The sequence below is a fragment of the Podarcis erhardii genome (assembly GCF_964252035.2).
Source record: "Podarcis erhardii genome assembly, chromosome: 11".
Lineage (NCBI taxonomy): Eukaryota > Metazoa > Chordata > Lepidosauria > Squamata > Lacertidae > Podarcis > Podarcis erhardii.
This window is the reverse complement of record NC_138501.1, coordinates 45,556,103-45,575,995: the sequence shown is the minus strand read 5'-3', so window position 1 is coordinate 45,575,995 and position 19,893 is coordinate 45,556,103. Positions and strand designations below refer to the sequence as shown.

At 43.5% G+C, this 19,893-nt stretch overlaps 1 protein-coding gene and 1 long non-coding RNA gene across 4 annotated transcripts in view; one reads left to right on the top strand and one right to left on the bottom strand.

Annotated features, from left to right (window-relative positions):
- DCC (DCC netrin 1 receptor) overlaps nt 1-19,893 on the top strand; it is a 944,701-nt gene that overhangs the window by 894,494 nt on the left and 30,314 nt on the right. For all 3 annotated transcript variants that reach the window (XM_081881357.1, XM_081881356.1, XM_081881358.1), the window contains exons 23-25: nt 4,582-4,744; nt 12,910-13,136; nt 15,872-15,988. In XM_081881357.1, the coding sequence (XP_081737483.1) occupies nt 4,582-4,744; nt 12,910-13,136; nt 15,872-15,988 (507 nt within the window). The remainder of the gene's footprint in view (nt 1-4,581; nt 4,745-12,909; nt 13,137-15,871; nt 15,989-19,893) is intronic.
- LOC309352917 lies at nt 3,141-13,031 on the bottom strand. The gene is made up of 3 exons (XR_014161478.1): nt 12,926-13,031; nt 10,682-10,842; nt 3,141-3,233 (listed from the first exon to the last, which is right to left on the bottom strand). It is a non-coding gene; the product is annotated as an uncharacterized lncRNA (long non-coding RNA).

The following is a 19,893-nucleotide window of genomic DNA, read 5'->3' as shown; positions in this document are numbered from 1 at the left end:
AGCATTACATTTGCAGGGCGGGGGGGCTTTACATTACAGTGGTAAACACATGAGTGTCCTGTAAAGCCACAACAAACTGTATTTATTGGAAAAGCACACCAGATGGTTAGAAACACTGTTATATGAAACGTCTGCCATGTGTCAGAAATGAAGCCATTGATGTGGAGGCTGGTCTATGGAGTGAGGCATTAATGTGTAGCAGCTTCCCATGCAGACTGGATTCCACTTTGTGGTTTCTTTTCCTACTGTTGTGTGCATTAGTGGAGGTCAATGGCAGCATGCTCATGAATACCTTGATTTAGATCAGGGACCCCCCAAACTCGGCCCTCCAGATGTTTTGAGACTACAGTTCCCACCATCCCTGACCACTGGTCCTGCTAGCTAGGGATCATGGGAGTTGTAGGCCAAAAACATCTGGAGGGCTGAGATTGAGAAAGCCTGATTTAGATAGAGTCATATTGGCATGGAAGCCGGCTGGCTGGCTGGCTGATTGGTTGGTTGAGTTTATTTATATGCTGCCTTTCCATATTAAGCTGTGCTCAAAGCAACTTACAATTTAAAAAAAAACAAAATTCCACAAAGCATGGGTTTTTTATTGTTATTTTTTACAAAATCAGTTTACAAAACGTGTTTCAATGAATTCAAAGATCAACAGTTTAGCAAACATAGAATAAATCCAATTATAACCTAGAAATATTTATTTAATTACTGCATTTATATCCTACCTTTCCTCAAGGTTAGTGCACACAGGTCTGCTCCTCCCCATTTTAGCCTCACAACAACCCTGTGAGGTAGGTTAGGCTGAGAGTGAGCGACTGCCCCAAGGTCACCCAGTGAACTAAATGGCTGAGTGGGGATTCAGAGTCTGGGCTCCCAAATTCCAGTCAGACATCCTAACCCAGCCTTTCTCAACTTTGGGACCCCAGATGTTGTTGGACTACAACTCCCTTCATTCCTATCCAGCATAGCCAGTGATCCAGGATGATGGGAATTATAGTTCAGCATGGAGCCTCAGCAGCCTGGCTTAACTGATGAGCTGAACTGAGCCAAGTGATCTCCTTTGGAAAGGACTGGAATCCTTAAAATGACTTCCGGTCGGCGCCAGCGATTAATGGCGGATTTCCCTCGGAGCTCCGAGGGGAGTCTGCTTCATGGGTTCGGGTCCTGCCGCTACGGCGAAGCGGGGACCCTCAAAAGTCACAGGCAGTGAAGCCTGTGAACAAGGAGACTCAGCGGGCACCATTGTGCTCCCCCCAAACTGCGAAGGAGCCTTTTTTAAAAAAATAAAATGAATTCTGGAGTAGGTGGTTTAGTATAATAAAGCAAAGAATATTAAACTTAACCAGCATGGAAATGACAACATTTTCTTGACATGCTTTAGCAGTGAGAAACATGTTATTAAATAATATTAAGGTAATTACTCAAGGATTTCTTTTTTCCTTTTTTTTTGAGAAGTGTCTGAGTTGCAGCACATAATAAGAAGAGTTTATTTTTCTACAGTATTTTACTTGTTCTTTCACCAGTATGTTAATAAGGTTGAGCGGCCAGTCAAAAAAAAAAAAAAAAAAAAAGGAGTAGTATTGAGTTGGTCCCACCTGTAGAGTTTCAGCCATGGTAGTCCTCTGGATATTCTCCTGAGCCCAAATAATGATCCAAATGATTCTCCTTAGAATAAAATAAGCACCAATACCAGGGTAGGTAGAAGTCTCACAGGGTGACAACTAAGCAGTCACAGCTCACACAAGTGTTCCCATTCTGCTCAGTTCTGCTCTGCCCTCCACACTCAGCACAGCAGCAAATACTTTGGGGACCTAAGTGCAGGGAAGAATGAAATTAGGTGCACAGTCCCTTGCCATGGTTTTGTTGGCACAAACAGAGAAAGCTCATCACACCGAGCTTGGTATATACATCAATGATTCCTGAGAGGAGAGCGATCATAATTTTGAATCAAGGGTGCTGTACCAATATATTAACATAATTTGTGACAGATTGTGAGCTGAGTGTTAAAACAGGCGCTCGAATTAGACAACAGATGAGGAGGTTCATTATACCATAAACACCACTGGGCAGGAAAATAAGAATCCATCTCTCCTGTTCTCCCATCTTCAAGGAGATCATGTTAATAAAATGATGGGCACCACCAATTGCTAACTAAATGGCTGCTAGTGTGAAGTAAATGAAATGGCTTCTTCCTTTCTGTGTTGTTATTTAAGACTTAGGAAGTGCCTGAAATTTCCCAAGAACTGTCAGGGGTCTAAAGATAAGATAATTGCTGCTTGTAGGCTAAGTATTCAATTGATGTGATACAAAGGAAAGAGGCAAGAAGGAAGGCTGTACCTTCACTGGTTAATGACTGGCATTAGGGTGCTGTAGGGTTCACTGGATTCACCTGAGCCATTTTGGAGGAATCCAGGCATTGGTTGGGTCATGTTGAGACAGCCCCAGATTACTATGGGTCAAGTTGTGCATCCCAGAGCAATCCAGGTCTGTCAGGGGGCATCAGAAGAGTTAGGATTTGATACCCCACCTTATCACTACCCGAAGGAGTCTCAAAACGGCTTACATTCTCCTTTCCCTTCCTCCCCCACAACAAACACTCTGTGAGGTGAGTGGGGCTGAGAGACTTCAGAGAAGTGTGACTGGCCCAAGGTCACCCAGCAGGGGCATGTGGAGGAGCAGGGAATCGAACCCGGTTCCCCAGATTACGAATCTACCGCTCTTAACCACTACACCACACTGGCTCTCAGGCAGGAAGGAGAGGTAGGCATGAGTAGGAAGAAGGAGAAGCCACAAAAGGTGGAACCTACTGGACAATTGCATTGTCACAAGGGAAGGTAGGATGGGAGCCATTCCCACCCTGCCTGCCCTTCTTCCCACCAGGCCTCTCCTTCTTCCTGCCTCCTGAAGCAGCACCACACAAGATCTAACTCTCTGCAGTGCTGGTTGGTGCCCCATCGCAATACTGAGAATCTTCATTCAATTGGGTAACACCCTGCAGGATCAAACCTGCCTGGTCTTGGTCGGAAGATGGGGATATCTCCTTCTCCCTCTACCTCCCTCCTCATCATAAGTAAGAAATTGGGTTTTAACAACCCTTAGCCTTACCTCTACTAAACAGCTTCAGGCATGGATCCAGGGTGGAGCAGGTAGCCTTGGGGATGACCCTGGACAGGTCAGGATGATTGGAAGGGAGCCACAAAGTGGATTGGGGAGGCTGTGCACAGTCCTTCCTCCTATGAGGCAGAATTCGAAGCCCTGGGGACCAGTGGCAGAAGCTAGAGTGTGCCTTCCTTCACCTCTGCTCCCCCAATTGGAGCAAAGTGTTCTACCAGAAAAGTTCTCCACACCTGCTCCTTCTCTGGCCAATGGATGAGTATCTCCCCTTTTCCATGATGTGTCAAAGCATAAATTCCCTGAGTTTTATGGCCCCTTTCCCAAGCAAGCCCTGTTCTTTAGAGCAAAATGCACATGCACTTGGCAGGTATTAAATTGTATCTGTTTTTATAGGTGGGGATGGGGAATAAGGGGAGTAAATTTGTGCCAGTGGAGCATTAAGTAGTTTGTCTTCCTACACATCAAAATACATCAGATATTTTTCATAAGCCATGATATTTCACTGCTCAGATCACAGGATGTGTTTCTGCAGTATAAAACATCTTACTGACGTGCAAAAAAGAATTGCTCCTCATAGAAATCCATAGAATTTTTTGCCAGCTCTCACTCTGCATAATAGTTATGCTTCAAGTGATGCCCACATGTGTCAGCATATATATTTTGAGATCTTCAGCCCAAGCAAGAGGAACTTGGCCCAAATGTCTGGTTTTCTGTGGACGCTCCTAGAAAAAAAGCTTCAAGTTACAGACAACAAACTTTTCCAGTTTCTAAGTTCCACTTCCAGTTTAAGACCCTAGGCTCTCAGATAAAAAGCCCATTCACACAATCTGTTTTCAAGATGTAGAAGTCATTACAGAGTTGCAGATTTTTGCCTTTAATGTCTTCCTCCCTCCCTCCCTCCCTCCCTCCCTCGCAGTAGAATTATCAACATGTAAGTTCTGCAGGGTTGTAAGATCAAAAGAAAACTGAATCCTAGAAAGTTCTCGAAAGCTAGTGGTAGCTAGTGATAAAAAGTCACCTGAAAAATGTTAATCGGAGTTGGCTTTCAATCTATTCCTATTAACATTTTCGGATGATTTTTTTTCTTTCATTCATTTATTCTCATCCTTAGGGAGATGACCAAAGGCCAATTCCTATTGTCCTCTTTCATGCTTCTTTACAGCAGAAGGAGCTAACCTTTGGCCTTCCAGATGTTCTTGGACTCCAGCTCACATCACCTCCAGCCATTAGGACCAACTGTTGGGATGATGGGACTTGTATTCCAGCACTGGACCACAGCTTAGCCACCCAAGCTTTATAGTCAGGTTGACCTGGTCCTCCTTAACTTTTTAGCAGCTTAAAGGAATCAAAGAAGGCTTCAGTAGTCATTTGCTAAAGGTTCATGCTTCCTTATTTTTTCATTTGGAAAACTGTGAATGTTACATTATAGTTGTTTGCAGTCTTTCAGGACTTTTTATGTTCTTGCAGAACCCCCCATTGGGCAGATGCACCCTCCTCATGGAAGTGTAACACCCCAGAAGAACAGCAACCTTCTTGTCATCATCGTTGTCACCGTTGGGGTGGTTACTGTCGTGGTGGTGGTGATTGTGGCTGTGATTTGTACCAGGCGTTCATCAGCGCAGCAGAGGAAGTAAGTAACTGGAAAATATCCCTGTCCATCAATCTTTCCATCCTGCTCTGGAGCAAGTCAATCAGAGCAAACCTGGTTTTTTTTCACCCTAAAGTAGAGTCCATGCAATGGTGAAATATGCTTAGGAATCCAGATACTTCACACAGTCTCATCACTTTTGTGGAACAAGTAAATGTCAAATTCATTTGATTTAGCGGCCAGGAAAGACAGCCCCAACACTTTTTATAAAACTCAGGCAGAAATCCAAGTTGTAAAGCATGCACACCCATAATGGCAAAAATACAATAACATAGGAAACAACGGGGCTTCTTTACCTGTTGGAACATAAGGAGTTGATAGAGATCTAGGGGGGATTTCGCACATGGGATGCATGCGCAAAGAGCACATCGTGGAGCACATCATTGTTAGAAGTTGGCTACAAGTGGAACTTTGTAGCTGACAGGCCATTCTGATATGGATGTGGTATATAAATTAAAAATAACAACTGAAGAGCTGCAAAGAATCTCCCAGAATCAAAAGCCAGAACCAGGCTAGAATCTGGGACTTTGAGATCAGTTATTTGGGTAGTATTCAACTACATTATGCTTATTAGGAGCGGGTGGCATTGTGGTCCAAACCACTGAGCCTCTTGGGCTTGCTGATCAGAAGGTCGGTGGTTCGAATCTGCATGATGGGGTGAGCTCCCATTGCTCTGTCCCAGCTCCTGCCAACCTAGCAGTTCGAAAGCACGCCAGTGCAAGTAGATAAATAAGTATCGCTGCAGCAGAAAGGTAAACGGCATTTCTGTGCGCTCTGTTTTCTGTCACGGTGTCCCATTGCACCAGAAGCAGTTTAGTCCTTCTGGCCACGTGACCCAGAAAGCTGTCTGTGGACAAATCCCTTGGCATGAAAGCAAGATGAGCACCGCAACCCCATAGTCGCCTTTGACTGGGCTTAGCCATTCAGGGGTCCTTTACCTTTTACATCATCCTGAGAGTAGATCTACTGAAATCACTTGACATAAATCAACCAAGACTAACTAACTGATTTAAACAGGTCTACGCTGTGCATCTTAATCAGATGCCACCCTTTGTTTGTCCTTGGAGTGCATTCTGGACTGAAGGTTCCCATGCTTTTTGGTGGGTCAACCCACCCAAACAACTCATAGGTTTCCCATAAGTTTGTAGAACTATAAAAGCTTCAGCATCAGAGTTGCCAGGGAAAGAGCATAAGCCTTGTCTGGATCCTTTCCCTAATTTTTGCATTCTCTGCTGCCCACTGAATTTCCCCCTTTGTACCTTCAGCTACTCATCCTCTCTTCTGCCCAACATCACAATGCCTAGGGACATCACAAATGAGGTGGGAGGAAGTAAAGCGAAACAGAACAAATGCGAAGTGACTTTTGTATGCCTTATACTGCCAACTAGTAGCATTGAAGAATGTGTTAGGAAACTTTAATAAGCTCTGTTAAGGATAAATTATGTAATTAGGGTGAGGAAGCAGTTTCAAATGGAGCACTTCGGCAAAAGATCATAAGCCTATCCAATACACATAAGAGACAAGTTATTGGCTTACATGGATTCTGAGTTTGTTATAAAATAACTCCCAGAACCAGAAAGAACTCAAAAATCCATACGGCAACTTGATCATAGGAGAGTGGTCTTTCCTCCCATCCCTGAAAAAAGCATCAATCTGTGACTATTATATTAGAAAGCTATCTGGAACAAAGACAGCCCTCACTAGTAATGGGAGGGAAACTAAGTATATGTTAAGAATGCCTTCTGGCACAGTTATAACTTATCATGACAAGCATCTATGGGCCTGGATCAGGCTTTGAAGCTAAGCTGATAAAAATGAGGAATTATCATCCTGGCATTGAAAGAACGCAGCATCACTAGGAAGTCTGCCATTTCCCCCTTGGGATATTGTTCTTCTTTTAGCTTTTCACTATGTTTCCAGCACTCATTAGCTATGGCATTCTGCTTCAAAATCTTGACTCTTTTCTGCTAAGCGTGGATGTGTCTGGGCTGTGTGTGACCATAGGAGAGCTTCACTTCCCCTCCAAGCCCTTCTGTGACAGCATGTAAAGCAAGAAGACACATTTGCACAACATTATTTCTTGTTTCTAAATACGATCTATTCCTTACTGCCTTGTGCATTGATATCAGTTGAGGCCCCTTTATGGAGCCATGCGAAACAAAAGGAGGCAAGTATTTCATACCACCGGCTTACATGCAGTTGGGACCAAGGAGGCAAACTGAAATCGGTATCCTTTGGCTTCCTTTGTACCTGTTTACAGCTGTGTATGAGCAGAATCCCTACTGACGGGAGGACTGATATGGGGCAATAATTGCTTTAAATTGGCAAGACAGAAAACTGCATACCAGCCAGCTATTGAAAGACCTGATGGTAATGAATAATGAGCTTTTGTTTCACTTGTTATTTGCCATTACTGCGCAGCATCAGAGTACAACAATATGATTAGGAAAGCAACATTATGGCAAATTTGATACAAAACTCTGGCTGGAATCCAAAGAACCCATGCATAAATAGAAAGCGCTTTCACATGTGGAGGGAAGGTTGACAGTTTATTGCTCTAGCTGTGAACCCTTGTGCTGGGTTGAATTCTACTTCAGCAGATGTCCCACTCACTAACTAATCCAAGTTAAACAGCAGCAGCAGCAGTATAGGGGGGAAGTTGTGCCACTAAGGCAGTAGCAAGGCTACACAAATGGCACTGATCACAACCAGGGTGGAAGAAGAATATTTACTCAGTCTAGGTAGTTTTCTGCCTTACTGGAATCTCTGGTTTCTACTTGAATACTGAAATTTTAGAACATTCAAGGCAGCACCACATAAAATGTGTTTGGCACAGTTCAAGGTGTACTTCTATTCATTTAGAAGATTCTTGAAAGCCTTTAGCTGTGCATACCAAACAAATGCAATCCTTCATTTGTTATGTTCATTCATTCATTCATTTTATTTCCATACCGCTTTATAGTTTTCAGGGGGGAAATCTCAAAAGTTCTTTATAGCCTACATTAAAACATCAGATAAAACATTGCAAAAAAAAGGAGGTCAAATACAGTATGCATTCAAAGAAACATAATTAACAAACAAAAATTTATCTTAAAGGTTTCAAAATAAGACATTCCACAGGAAAGTCATGTATAGAATATACATAAGCTGCCATTGTGCGAATCTCCAAGGTGGATGCAGCCAACATTGTCCGTTCCAAATGTTATTTAGCTACAACTCCCATCAGCCCTAGCCAGCATGACCAAATGAAGGAATGGGTTTTCCAAACCCAAAACTGACTGTGCAGGCAGTTTGAAACGGGCACCAAAATCCCTATTTTTCCTTAGCTAAAATCCATTAACTTGAGCTCTGAGTCAATGTATAAACAAAAACCCGGCTGTATAAACAAGTGCTCAGAGCCCTCTCCTTTATCAGTTTGTGACGGCAAGGATGACCTTGGCTGTTTCAGTGGAGTAGGGATGACATGTCTAGGTCTTATCTAGACTGTGGACACACTACACAGGTGCCTTTCTGCTGTTCCGGAGAGCAGAAATAAAGAACTCTTTCTCTGAACCAACCCTCAGTGTCATTTGACTTCCTTCCTCCTGTCTGGGAGCAACACAGACCCAATCAATGAACTCCAATAAGGCTACACAAGAACACTTGAAGGCCACTACTTTTGCTACCCCTGTTCAAAAGTCATCTAAGAGCCACTCTACACAGGAAGTCTTCCAGGGACTATACCACTTTGCCAAGCAAGACAAGAAATCGGATGTTTGCATTTCTTTCCTTTTTTTATGGATAAGCATTCAAATACAGAAAACAAGCAGTCCTGAGAAAAGGCTAGACTAGAACCCTTGTCCCTGACAGGCTAGTATTTAATAGGCATTGAAAAGAGGGCAGTGCGTGCACCTGCCTGCTCTCAATAGATTCCAAAGTGTAAGCAATGCCACACTAAATTAAACTGTCATGTCCCCTTCATTTAGTCTGGGTTCTTAAAAAATAAAATAAAACAAAAAGCTACCATATGCATTGTTGTATCACAGAATAAAGGCATTGCAAACTGGTCCAGATTCAGCAGAACAGCTGAGGCTGACTTATATTGAATTAGTCCATTGATCCCATCGCTGGTCAAAAAATTCATCCAAAGATCTCGGGGCAGTTCACAGTATAAAAATGCAAAATAAAGCCATAAAGTATATAATATAAACATTAACAAAAACAAAAGAAGCCAATAGCCCTCCCCCCACAAAAACCCCATTCTTCTCACCATGCTGCCTGACATAAATAAATGGATTTGGCTCACTGACTCACTCAGAACAGAGCCAGGTTGCCCTACATTTATATTGCAACAGGCTGTCAAAATTCATTATAGAAAGTTTGCAGGGAGGTATTGCTTCCTGAGAAGTCCTGGAGCTTGACAATAATTGAGAACAAAACTCAAACCTGATGTTTATACAAGGAGAACATACATTTGGATGACTCATTCATTTTCATCTCTTTGTTATTGATGTCCTTTCATTCTATAGTCTTGTCTCAGATTTCTGTCACTGCTTATTATCAGTGAGACTGGTGGTAATGTGCAGAAATAAACAATGTACTGAATGCTAAATTGTCTCCTTTTAAAGACTTTAGGCAGCAGTAGTGTCGCTGATGCAAGACCAAAGATCTGTCTGGAATGACACACTCATTATTTATAACCTCTTACTTACAGTTTCTGGGAACATTGCTGAAGTTTCTGTGGCGTAGCACAAATTAGGTTGAATGAATGGTGATTTGAAAAACCAATCAAATCCCCCCAAATAACAAAAGTTGACTTGACCTTTCAAATAGAGCTTGCACTGTACGTTTGTGGCATGGATGAGGAACCTCCAATTGTTGCTGGGCTACAGTTCCCATGATCCCTGCCCCCATTGGCCATGATGGCTGTGGCTGATGGAAACTCGAGTCCAACAATGTCTAGAGGGGAACAGATTCCCCACTCCTGACCTATAGAACTAGAGTCATAGATAAACATAGACAAGTCAATCCACATGCAGCTTCCATTTGCTGAACATGGTAATACTAGATGAATGACATGGTTTAGCTTTGCATGTAAAGGTAAAGGTGAAGGGACCCCTGACCATTAGGTCCAGTCGTGACCGACTCTGGGGTTGCGGTGCTCATCTCGCTTTATTGGCTGAGGGAGCCGGCATACAGCTTCTGGGTCATGTGGCCAACATGAGTAAGCTGCTTCTGGCGAACCAGAGCAGCGCACGGAAACGCTGTTTACCTTCCCTCCAGAGCGGTACCTATTTATCCACTTGCACTTTGAGGTGCTTTCGAACTGCTAGGTTAGCAGGAGCTGGGACCAAGCAACGGGAGCTCACCCCATCGCAGGGATTTGAACCGCCGACCTTCTGATCGGCAAGTCCTAGGCTCTGTGGTTTAACCCACAGCGCCACCCGCGTCCCCTTAGCTTTGCATGTAACCCCTTTTAAAAGAAATGAATTCCATATTCTATGTAAACAGCATCCTCAGTAATGTGCTATGTGGGTAAACTGCTTAAGAGCACTTGGTTTTTCTCATATGAAAAGTGAAATGCTTTTTAAAAAAAAAAAAAAAATGTGAAGAGTGGTCAGTTGCACAGACATCCTAAGTCATACAGCAAGAGAACATATTGCGATTAGTAAATGGGATCTGACACTGAATGCTTCCTTGGATTAAAAAAACACACACATTTTAATGTATGTCAAAAATAAATGCAACATATGCTGCATAACAGAGGGGGAAGTGTAGATGCGCAAGCCAGCTCTACTAATTAAAGGGTTGATGCTACTAATGGGTGATTGTTGCATCATAAAGAATGCATTTCTAAAAGGGGAACTTCACACTATTCCCTCTGTTTCTGGAGGGAGCCGTTTTAACGGTTGCGTATCATCTGGTTAACAAATGACTTACTCTGTCAAGCTGCAGGCCTGCATCCCTTCAAGCCACGATTGACATTTCCTCTCATTGGACGCCTTCCATGCATCTTCCCAACATATGCTGTCAGCGTGGGGCCTGATGTCTAGCTGGAAGGGGTTGGCAGGTAGCCTCAGCTGGAGCTAAAACTGGTGTCACTTTATGTAACAGAAGACAGCATATGATATGGGAGTACACAAGAAGAACCCTGCTGGGTCAGACTGGAGACCGATCTTCTCCAGGGTCCTGTTTCACAAACTGGCCAACCAGATGCAGCAGCCATCCATTGCTATTGCTTCCCAGCATATATAGAGTCCGATCCATGTAGCCATCATGACTAGAAGTCATTGAGAGCCTTACTCTCTGTTTGTCTAATTCCCTTCTAAAACCATCTCACATGAGCACTTCTCTCTGGATCCAACTCTATAAATAGCAACAGCAGCAGGTTATATTCAAACTTTTTTTTTAAGTCCTCAAAAATAAATGCCTTATTTAAGTTCTTATGGACATCTGAAGGAACTCCTTCCAGTTCTTAAATGTATTTACCTCTGCATTGCCATTGTCTAAAAAATGAATTAAGTAGTTTCTATTGACCATATATATAAACATACATGAGCTACTTTCATACTGGGGTGCAAAATCTGGTCAAGCTGAGTAAATCTCCCAATCTATGGCTATGAACTGGACCTCTTGACTCTCCCAAATGACTCAGGAGATGCTTTTTTGGTAGAAGACATAACTATGGATGTATAAAGTCAGTTTAGTAAACCCACACAGGTTCACTTTCCTGTCTACTTTAATGGCTTGCCTTAACTCTTTATTACAGGGACTGAAATCCTTTGTCAGCTGGGGCTCCCGTTGCACTTTTAGACCAAGCAGAAACCAGGCATCTGACCCCATTCCCTTGGGAATTAAAGATGTCATCCTGGTCTCAAGAGGCATAAGAGCTTAAAAGGCAGGAGAGATAAATCACAGGAAGCTTTCATAGAAGACAGGATGATCAACAGATCAAGACATCTATCACTGTAACAGTCATGGCTGTATACTATATTGGAACATTGCCCCAATGGCATCTTCTCCATGCCATTTCTATAATACGAAGCCTGATTTGTTGCATGAACAGTTATTTTGCACATTCCACTGTTTACTTTCTCTTTAAGAAAGGTCCAGCTCACCATTAAGTTGTTGCAGTAAGTCACCAGTTGACTATGGGCAGCCCACAATGGATGCTAGTTTGACAACAGCCTGCAGAGGTGCTAAAAACTATGGCAAGCTGTCTCCCTAGCTGGTTTGGGGGTGGCCCCTGGCTCTAGAGTTGGTCAAATAAATTAGGGTTGTTGCTTAAAGGCCACCACTGCTACATAGGAGCTGAGTTGAAGCAAAGGAAATATGAATTGGCCCAGCCCCATAGCTTGACCAATCACAGCTAGGAATGGCTAGGAACTAGGTGGAGTCATAGATTTTAAAAGTGGAAACTCACCCACGCTGGCCAGATTTGAATATGCTAAGAAAAAATGTTAGTAAATTTCACCTTTGCAACCCCCACCCCAGAATTTTCAACAAAATATTCCTCCCATTTCACTGCTAATAATAATAATAATAATAATAATAATAATAATAATAATAATAATAATATAATTTATACCCCGCCCATCTGACTGGGTTTCTACAGCCACTCTGGGCAGCTTCCAACAGAATATTCAAATATAATAACCTATTAAACATTAAAAGCTTCCCTAAACAAGGCTGCCTTCAGATGTCTTCTAAAAATCTGGTAGTTGATTTTCTCTTTGACATCTGGTGGGAGGGTGTTCCACAGGGCGGGTGCCACTACCAAGAAGGCCCTCTGCCTGGCTCCCTGTAACTTGGCTTCTCACAGAGAGGGAACTGCCAGAAGGCCCTCAGCTCTGGACCTCAGTGTCCGGGCAGAACAATGGGGGTGGAGATGCTCCTTCAGGTATACTGGACCGAGGCCGTTTAGGGCTTTAAAGGTCAGCACCAACACTTTGAATTGTGCTTGGAAACATACTGGGAGCCAATGTAGGTCTTCCAAGGCCAGTGTTATATGGTTATATGGTCTCATCACAACTAGTGATGAGAATTTTGGGAGCCTGAAGACTGAAGCCCTGATGATGCAAATAGTATTATCTACTGGATGGAAAGTTACACAGCATTGAAGTACTTCAGGTGTTTTGACTTTCCACTCCTTTTCTCTTCCCCAACAGAAAACGTGCCACTCACAGTGCTGGCAAGAGGAAAGGCAGCCAGAAAGACCTGCGGCCCCCAGATCTCTGGATCCACCATGAAGAGATGGAGATGAAGAATATCGAAAAGCCAGCGGGTTCCGATCCAGCAGGAAGAGATTCCCCGATGCAGAGCTGCCAGGACATCACCCCAGGCAGCCACAGCCAATCTGAAACTCAGATGGGCAGCAAGAGTGCCTCGCAGTCTGGTAATAATGCTATCTGTACGAAGGGCCAGTCAGCACATGCATAGAGATTGTTGACACTCCATTACTAAACCCTCTATGACTCACAGATGAATGTGTGAATGGCCATCAGTGACAAATATTGAATTTGAGGCAAATATCAAAGCTTTTCTCTGTTGTGAATTTCTGTTTGGTTTGGTTTAATGCATGAAAGTGATAACCTGACCCTGCAGTTATTCATATGATAAGTAAGGGTGTCTTGGAGGAAAGGTGGAATGTAAAAAGCAAAAATAAATAAAACCCTGCAGTGAATTCCGGCCCTTTGGCCCATGTCCCCTCCCCCTCCAAAAAGGTGCTGAGCTTAAGAGAAGTTTAAGATTTTTTGCTGTTGACTTTTCTTTCTTGATTTGTTTTGTATTGCTGATTTTTGTGTATTCTGAGCCTCCTTGGAAGAAAGGCTATACAGCGGACGCTCGGGTTGCGAACGTGATCCGTGCGGGATGCACATTGGCAACTGGCAGCATTTGCAAGCCACGTCTGCGCACGTGCGGGTTGCGATTCGGCGCTTCTGTGCATGCACAAAGCACAATTTAGCACTTATGCACATGTGCAACTGCCGAAACCTGGAAGTAACCCATTCCAGTTCTTCCAGGTTAAGGGGAAAGCTCTCCTACACAGATCAAAGGAACAAAGTTTTTATTGTCTGCAGATACAAGACAAAGCTGAGCACTGCTATTTACCATATGCAGTTCTTTGGGTCCTTGAAGTAAAGATACATATGTACAGAGAGATCCACTAGCACTATCACCATTCTAGCTAACACGGCTGTGTAAAACCCACAGCCTCTTCCCCTGACACTCACAAATTCAGAGTCAGACCCCAACAGCAAACAGTACAGCAACAGGACTTGACAAGACATAGTGAAAGCAGTGCCCTAGACACTCTAATACCTGTTTCTACACATAGTCATATTTCCTGAGCCAATGGGAGGGCGAGCAGTTCAGCAAGTCATACACTTGACCTCACTGGTGTTGCTACGGCAACCCCAGTGCGCCTGGCGCCCTTATCTCAGAACATCCAGACATGGGGGATGTGCTCCTCAAGACATGAGCCCAAGCACTGGGTGATTTAACCCATTGTTCACATTATACCAACATGGTCACCCTAGTCCAACTGGTCCACCTAATCCCTGGATCAGGCACCTGGTACGGTCACCAGCGCAGACCTATGTTTATGTACATGTATTGCATTATTTGCAAGGAGCTCATGGTTGATTGGCACAACATAGCCCAATGAGCTTCAGTGGGGCTGAGTGGGGATTCGAACCCTGGTCTCACCACTCATCACTCCAACCATTATACCACACTGCCTCCTTCATTAATATGGAGCAGAAAGTGTGGGCAAAGTCCATGATTGGTTATGCCAATACAGTTTTTGCAAAATGCAGCCAGAGGAATTTCCTGCTTGAGGCTGCGTGCTCTTTATTCATTTTGGTCCTTAGCTGGAAACTTTGCTAATTATATCCATGGCCCGATTTAATCGGTGATGCCGGTTGGGGGCAAAAATTGTTTATCCATGCATCAGTGTTTTGCTTAGCCAGCTCCACATTTAAATTGGGGCCCCAGCCCATTTGGATGCCAGGATAGCACCTGCTGGGGCCACAGATCCCTGGCACAATTAAGGGCCCAGTTTAAACATGAAGCCCACTGCATGGAATTCGTAATGATAAAGCAATTTTAGCCCAATCAGCATCGCATTTAAATCTGGCCTCGGACATTCCAAATATATCATTATTTCTGCAAAGCATGAGCAAAAAGCAGATCTGAAGTCAACATGGAGAAAAATGATATTTACATAGTTCAAAGGTCATTCGAAGCTTAATGAAGCGCTAACGAGCTTCAACTGATTTCATTTAGCAAACCTTCCACTGGCAAAACTACTAATTGATACTTTAGGATCTAGTTGGGTTATTTATGTCAGTATTTAATATAGCAAATGATGCATATGGCAAAAAAGATATCTGCCTAGCTTCCTTTACCTAACCACATTTAGAACTAAAACATTATCTCATTGCATTCATCATTAGCCTGCCAAATCTTCAAGAGCTTAATTTGGGGTAATATTAAACCACTTTTTATGCTCGTAACTCAGCTAAAACATTTAAATCTGGTGCCATTAAACAGAGAGCGAGGCTTATTTTTGTTCCCAAATATACTGCATAGACTCTCATTTGTATAGCAAATGGCCCTGAGTAAATGGGTGATTATACGCCGCCTTTTAAACACTACGGCCAATCACACAGAAGGCAGAATGCTGATTTGAGCAAATAATTAGCATGTGGGAGTTTGGCCATCCCTGCAATGGAGTTTTGCCGTGAACTTGAAGGGAGGTCGGCAACAAACAACATTTTAGGATGACAGTCAGGGTCTCTTTCTCTCTTTTTTGGCAGTGTACATTTTACTGCAGCTACAAAGAGGCATGACTGTGAAGCTGTGATGAAATTTCATAGAAATGAACTAACATTAAAAGTCAATTGCAAAAAAGGGGGGAAGCAATTATTTCTGTTCCAAAGTGTTCTTTCAAATATTCTGTGGTCCTAGGAGGAGGCAATGCTTACCAAGTGACTAGCATTTTCCATCTTGGAAGATATGGGGAAACTTCTATCTTGCACGGAGCCCTCTTGGAGGGGGATGAGGGTACCTACTCAGCTTGATGTGCAGAGCCCTTGCTCATTTAACCTTTGTATTGCAATTTCCCAGCTCCAGACACAGAAGAAGTGGGGAGCAGCATGTCCACGTTGGAGCGGTCACTGGCGGCCCGCAGAGCAACACGCACCAAGCTCATGATTCCAATGGACTCACAGCCCAGCAATCCTTGTAAGTTGTGTGTCTGCAGCCAGGGTGGGGAGCTTGTGGCCCTCCAGATGTTGGCCTTCGCCTCCCATCAGTCCTGGCCAGCATGACCAATGTCAGGGATGATGTAGCAAAGCTACAGGTTCCTTGGCGTAAAGGATAAAGCCCAGCCTAATTATGAAAGGGACACAAGGGACGTGTGTGGCGCTGTGGGTTAAACCACAGAGCCCAGGACTTGCTGATCAGAAGGTCGGCGGTTCGAATCCCCGCGACAGGGTGAGCTCCCATTGCTCGGTCCCTGCTCCTGCCAACCTAGCAGTTCAAAAGCATGTCAAAGTGCAAGTAGGTACTGCTCCGGCGGGAAGGTAAATGGCGTTTCCGTGTGCTGCTCTGGTTCACCAGAAGTGGCTTAGTCATGCTGGCCACATGACCCAGAAGCTGTACGCAGGCTCCCTCGGCCAATAAAGCAAGATGAGCACCACAACCCCAGAGTTGGCCACAATTGGACCTAATAGTCAGGGGTACCTTTACCTTTAATTCTGAAATACAAGGTCTATTGCATTTTGTCATATGAGAAGCTAACAATATCTCAATAGATAAAATTTTTGAGAGTGTTTTCTCCTATGTGGTCCTGTCCACCAGCTCAGGACATCACTGTAGCCCCTGCTCCTTGCCCCACTGGTGGGCATGAAGGATGGTGTCTTTTCAAACCAGGGATGCCAATAGGATTTCCTGGATCTAGGAAGCTGTACAGTGGTACCTTCCTGAATGGCTAGGCTCCCGACAGAGGCAAAGCTACAGTAGCTGCTCCAGCACCCAGAGTGGTGCACATGCACCCACGGGCGGAGCTAGTCGCCCACGGCGAGTAGCGAGCATCCCGGGGGGTGGCGTGGCAATGTCACCCCCCTCAGGGATGACACCCGGGGTGGACCGCACCCACCGCATCCTCCTTCCTCCGCCAGTGGCTCCCAAACACTGCAAACCAGAAGTAAGTCTTCCAGTTTGTGAATGTTTTTCGGAAGCTGAATGTCCGGCGCAGCTTCCGATTGAATGCAGGAAGCCGCACCTTGGTTTTTGGATGGTTTTGGGAATCGAACAGACTCCTGGAATGGATTAAGTTCAAGAACCAAGGTACCACTACATATGAATTGCGGGGCTAGCATCCTTCCGATCACTGCAGATGGTGACAGCAGTCACGAAATTAAAAGATGCCATGGACCAGAGCACGCCAGGTACTCCTGGGAGCTGTGGTCCAGCAACATCTGCAAGGCACACATTGACTACATCTGATTTTAGATTCAAAGGTCAGTATCAATATCAACACCTTAAAATGGGCCAAGAAACAGATAGGCATGGTGCCAATGCAGCTGCCACAGCATAGATGCAACATAATTCAGCTGGCATTTCCAGACCCACCCAGGTCAATGTGAAATCACCAAGCATTCCAGGTGCTCAGTAACCCCACCCCTTGGGATTTTTATTTTATTTTTACTTTTTGGCGTTCCCAAGCTACAAGCAAAAATGGGAGGCTGATCAAGTGCCTGGAGAGTTCACCTGTATGTAGCTGAAGGGGAATAGTCCCTGTCCTGGAAGGTCAAAAGTTATGCAAACCTAATGTAAACAAATTGGTGGGTAAGGGAGAAAGACGGGGAGTAACCTGCAACAACAATAATTTGGAATACATGGCAGCACCAGATCATTTTAATCAGGGAGTAATTACTAGAAGCTAATAAGGATGTAATTGGTTTCTGAGCTGCAAGCAGACGCTGTTCAACAAACTGCACAGAATGAGTTTATAGAATTCTGGACTGGACTCCTTCAACGTACAGGTTGAGGATCATGTTTTTCAGTGAAAGCCCATAAAAAGGCAATTCCCTGCACATTGCATTTTTAAAAAGTATTAAATTCTGGTTGTTGTAAACTGAAAATAAGGGGCCTGCTGTATCAAGCCAAAAGTCTTTGGATAAATCTCAAAGGAAGCCCTAAAGAAAGTACAATATAGTAATCTATTCTTGGTATTATCAAGGTATTGATAGCTGTGGCCAGACCTAACTTGTCTAGGATAGACTGAAGTTGGCAGAACAGTCAAAGTTGGTTGAAGATGCTTCAAGCCACAAATGACATTTGAACATCTGTCTACAATGTTGGCTCTAAAAGGGCCCTGCCCACTCCCCAAAAAGTTGTGGACTTAATCTTTTAGGCTCTAACAAATTGGCAGATAACACTGCGGACTGCAAAAAGGTAGGACGAACCGGTTCCCCATTTTCATAAAAAGCTAGTGCATCAAAGATGTTCCTACCTTGGTGTGTTATTTGAACACATGCAGTGATTTATTGTTATTGTTTGCATTGTATTCAAGCTGGTGCATTCAAAAAACATGACTCTCTACAATCCAAAGTAGTACAGTTCAGAATTATGCTGTATCAGTGTGCCAGCTGCATCTGGAAAAATGGGTTGGTGTTAGTCTGAGTCAAGTAGTAGAGGATAGCATTGTCTTTTTGTTAGAACAGCTTTTGCCACTTCTTCCTGATTTGAATTTGGAAAATGCTAGCAACATCCCCTCTCTCACACACACAACTTCTATATCATGTATAATAAGCCATTATTGTAAAATGTTCTTTCAGAAAACAACAATTTGTAGGTGTAATCTGTTTATCTGTGCTATAATTGCTTTGTAAAAGCCATGCGTTTTATAATTGCACAAAATGAAATTGAATCTTCACTCACTTGTGCCAGCATAAATCTGTTGGGCTACCACTGAGCTTGTTGCGATAGAGGATTCTGGCATGACATGGATGCAAACTTATTTATCCATTTGTCAGGTGGAGGGCTGGGAAGAAGGAGGGGGCAGGAGAGAGACAGCTGCCACTTTTTCTAATGATGGTCTAGTTCTCTCTCTCTCTCTCTCTCTCTCTCTCTCTCTCTCTTTCTCCCCCACCACACCCCCTGCCCACCCGTCCTCAACTCACAAATAGTATTTAATCTTCTTGTTTAATCCTCAACAGCATTTATGTTCCACCGTTTCAAAGGCCACAAATGTGAAAATTCTTTATCTGCTTTGCTTTTGTGCCACTGCCTTTCAAAAAGAGGTTACCTATTGGATAGCTATGGGTAATTTGTGTTTGAATCCAGCAGCAGGGAGAAACTTTAAGTCTTCATTTTCCTTTGAAAGCACAGGTGGCAAGGAGGACAGAGAAAGCCAAACAGCCAGTAATTTATTCACAGGCTAGTGGTTGGTAGCTGGCCTGCGGTTTTCTACTCTCAGTACGAAAAGTGCACATTCACTGTTGCAAAGGAGCATCTCAAACATATATATGGGGTTGAGGGGAAAGCAATGAAGCACAATTAAATCCATGGAGATTATAAATAATAGGCTTCACATTCACAATACTTACTTTGTTATAACAGCAATCTAATCAGAACAAAATAAGATCAGGTCATGATATAAATTGAATGCCGGATAAAAATTCTTGCCTGTGAATTGCAGTAGCAGGCTAACATCCTATCAATGTCAGGCAGCTATGAACCTGGGGCCAGAATGTCAACCATGCCAGCGCCAGCTCTTCTTACCCAACAGTTTTACTATTGGACAATGCCTTCTTATTGCAGTGTTTATTTTGCCCTTACTATGTTGCTGTTATATTTTACTTAGATGCTTTTGTATCTTTTATAAATTGATTTTTAATAAAAATTTGGAGGTGCCTAGGGAAGGACTCATTTGAGAAATGTGGCAACTGTGTAGAAATACAAAGAAACACGTTGATAACCCTCACAATCTGCAGTCTTCTGAGCCTATTCTGCTTCCCATCAGAGATGTATTATTGCATACTTTAATGATAATTTTGTTTTTATTATTACAGTCACCTCAAAAAAAAAAGCATTTAGAGAAACAAATTACCAGTTTGAATTGGCCCTGATCATTGTGATTG